Source organism: Fulmarus glacialis, unplaced genomic scaffold (genome assembly GCF_000690835.1).
Source record: "Fulmarus glacialis isolate BGI_N327 unplaced genomic scaffold, ASM69083v1 scaffold19864, whole genome shotgun sequence".
Taxonomy (NCBI): domain Eukaryota; kingdom Metazoa; phylum Chordata; class Aves; order Procellariiformes; family Procellariidae; genus Fulmarus; species Fulmarus glacialis.
In genome coordinates, this window is record NW_009206320.1 from 14,925 (window position 1) to 17,183 (window position 2,259).

General features: G+C 61.1%; 1 protein-coding gene across 1 annotated transcript in view; it reads left to right on the top strand.

Annotated features, from left to right (window-relative positions):
* The window catches only part of LOC104075266 (signal transducer and activator of transcription 3-like), an 8,412-nt gene extending 6,847 nt beyond the window's left edge, over positions 1–1,565 (top strand). The window contains 5 exon segments of the mRNA XM_009575708.1: positions 1–77; positions 473–685; positions 930–972; positions 1,312–1,424; positions 1,510–1,565. The exon segment at positions 1–77 is cut by the window's left edge and continues 5 nt beyond it. Of these exon segments, the coding sequence (XP_009574003.1) occupies positions 1–77; positions 473–685; positions 930–972; positions 1,312–1,424; positions 1,510–1,565 (502 nt within the window).
* Positions 1,566–2,259: the final 694 nt, after the last annotated feature.

The following is a 2,259-nucleotide window of genomic DNA, read 5'->3' on the forward strand; positions in this document are numbered from 1 at the left end:
CCGGCACCCTCTCCGGTGCAGCGAGAGCAGCAAGGAAGGCGGCATCACCTTCACATGGGTGGAGAAGGACATCAGCGGTACGTTGCTCTCCCCTCGCTGCCTTGGGTGCAGGGCCTTGCTCAGCCAGCGTTCCTGGCTCCGAAGGGGGCTTGGAACCCCCTGATAAGATACTTGTTCTTTGTCCTTGTCCTGACAAGCCCTCTGCCTAGGTTAACTCTTTGAGCCTGGGTGTCCTTTGCTAGTCTCTACCTCCTGGGTGTCCCCGCCCATGTGGCGCAGCTTTCCGCGGCACTGAAACCACCTGGCCGGTCCCTGTCCTGCCCCATGGTCTGCTGGGTGCCTCGTGAGGCTGAGCGTGGCCCCAGCCACGTGCTGATCTTGTCCCTGCTGCTCCTGGGGTGTTTGAGGAAGGCCCTGCCTTTGCCCAAGGAACAGGGGTGTCTTGCCCTGTGTCAAAAGTCTCCTTGTACAGGGAAGACACAGATCCAGTCTGTGGAGCCTTACACCAAGCAGCAGCTGAACAACATGTCATTTGCGGAAATCATCATGGGCTACAAAATCATGGATGCCACCAACATCCTGGTGTCCCCCCTGGTGTACCTGTACCCAGACATCCCCAAGGAGGAGGCGTTTGGGAAGTACTGCCGCTCTGAGAGCCAGGAGCACTCTGAAGCTACTGACTCAGGTAGTCGTTGACTTTCTGTGCTCCAGCACAGAAAAGTCGCGGGAAGGCTCCAGGGACAGCCCTGATGGAAGATCTGTCCCCAGCCACAGCGTGGGGCTAGTGGCAGGGTCCCCATGGGGGGTGGGCAGTGAGGGCTGTGCAGGGGCTGGGAGGGTGGGTGCTGTCTGCAGGTCTGCTCCAGAGCGGGAGGAGAGCAGGGTTCCTCCTCCCGCGGCTGGTGACGAGGCTGCTTGCTCCTCTGCAGGTGCTGCTCCGTATCTGAAGACCAAGTTCATCTGTGTCACCCCGTGAGTGTTTCTGGGGGGTGTCTGTGAGTGCTGGGGGGGCATTTATGTGCTCAGCCTTGCTTGAGGGGGGTTTCTTTCCCACCACTCCTGGACTTTGCCTGGGTGCCGTGAGGGTCCCAGCCTGGACAGGGGGAGACCGTGGGGGCTGAGCCATGCTCCGGCTTGCTGGCCTAACCGCAGGCCTGTTCTTCCCCTCCTGGGGCCCCCTTCCTCTGGAGAGCTCTTGGGACGGGCTGTGCCATGCCCTGGGGCCCGTTGCGGGGGAGAGTGGGGTGTCAGAGCTCTGGCCAGGCCCTGACTCTGGAGGTTTCTGTGCTTTTCCCTTCCTCCCTCGGACAGCACCTCCTTCAGCAACAGCATCGACCTGCCCATGTCCCCGCGGACCCTGGACTCACTCATGCAGTTTGGCAATAGCAGCGAGGGAGCAGAGGCCAATGCAGGAGGGCAGTTTGGTGAGTCTGGGGGGACGCGGCACCCGAGAGGGTCCTGGCTGTAGCCGCGCACGGGCCCTGTAACCTCCAGTGTGTCCCCCCGCAGAGTCGCTGACCTTCGACATGGAGCTGACCCCAGAGTGTGCTTCTTCACCGATGTGAGGTGCTCCGCTGGCGCTTGCGGGGGGCCCTCCCAGGACTCGGGCTTCCCGCCTCCAAAGAGCTCCCCCGGTCTCGCCCTGCTCAGTCACGGTTGCTCTGGGCCTTTCCTCCAGAGGAGCTGGGGGCCCGGGTCTTTGCCACCGATTCCTTGTTTGACCCAAACGAACACCCCCCTCTCCAGGGTGGTTTCCGTTCGTCTCCTTGGGGGGAGGGGGGGATGAACCTTTTTCTATTTCCTTCCATAACAGTTTTTTATTATTGTTTTGCTCATTCAAGTGCCTATTAGCCTCCGATCGCAGCCTCAGTTTTTACAAATGCTTCTGCAGCCCCAGTCGTGCTGCCTGCTGTTGAAAGCTGCTTTACTGACTGCCAGAGTCCAAAAGCCCATGAAGATCTTACGAGCCCGGATTTGCCTCCAGGTGCCTGAGAGGGAATTGGCTGGCCTCCGCATGGGTTACCTGATGCGCTGTCTGACGGGGGTCTGCATTACTGCTGCCCCAGCAGCCCTCCCAGAGCTCACAGAGTGAGGGCTCTCCTCTCTGCACCTTTGGCCCTCCTCTTGGCAGGGAGGACCAGCACAACACGGCTCAGAGCTGTGGGGTGGATGGGCCCAGGCGCTCCTGCCCTGCGAGGGCGATGCTTCTGCTGGGCTCAGCCTGGGCTTTGCTGGGAGCAGGGAGTTTCGGTGGCTGGC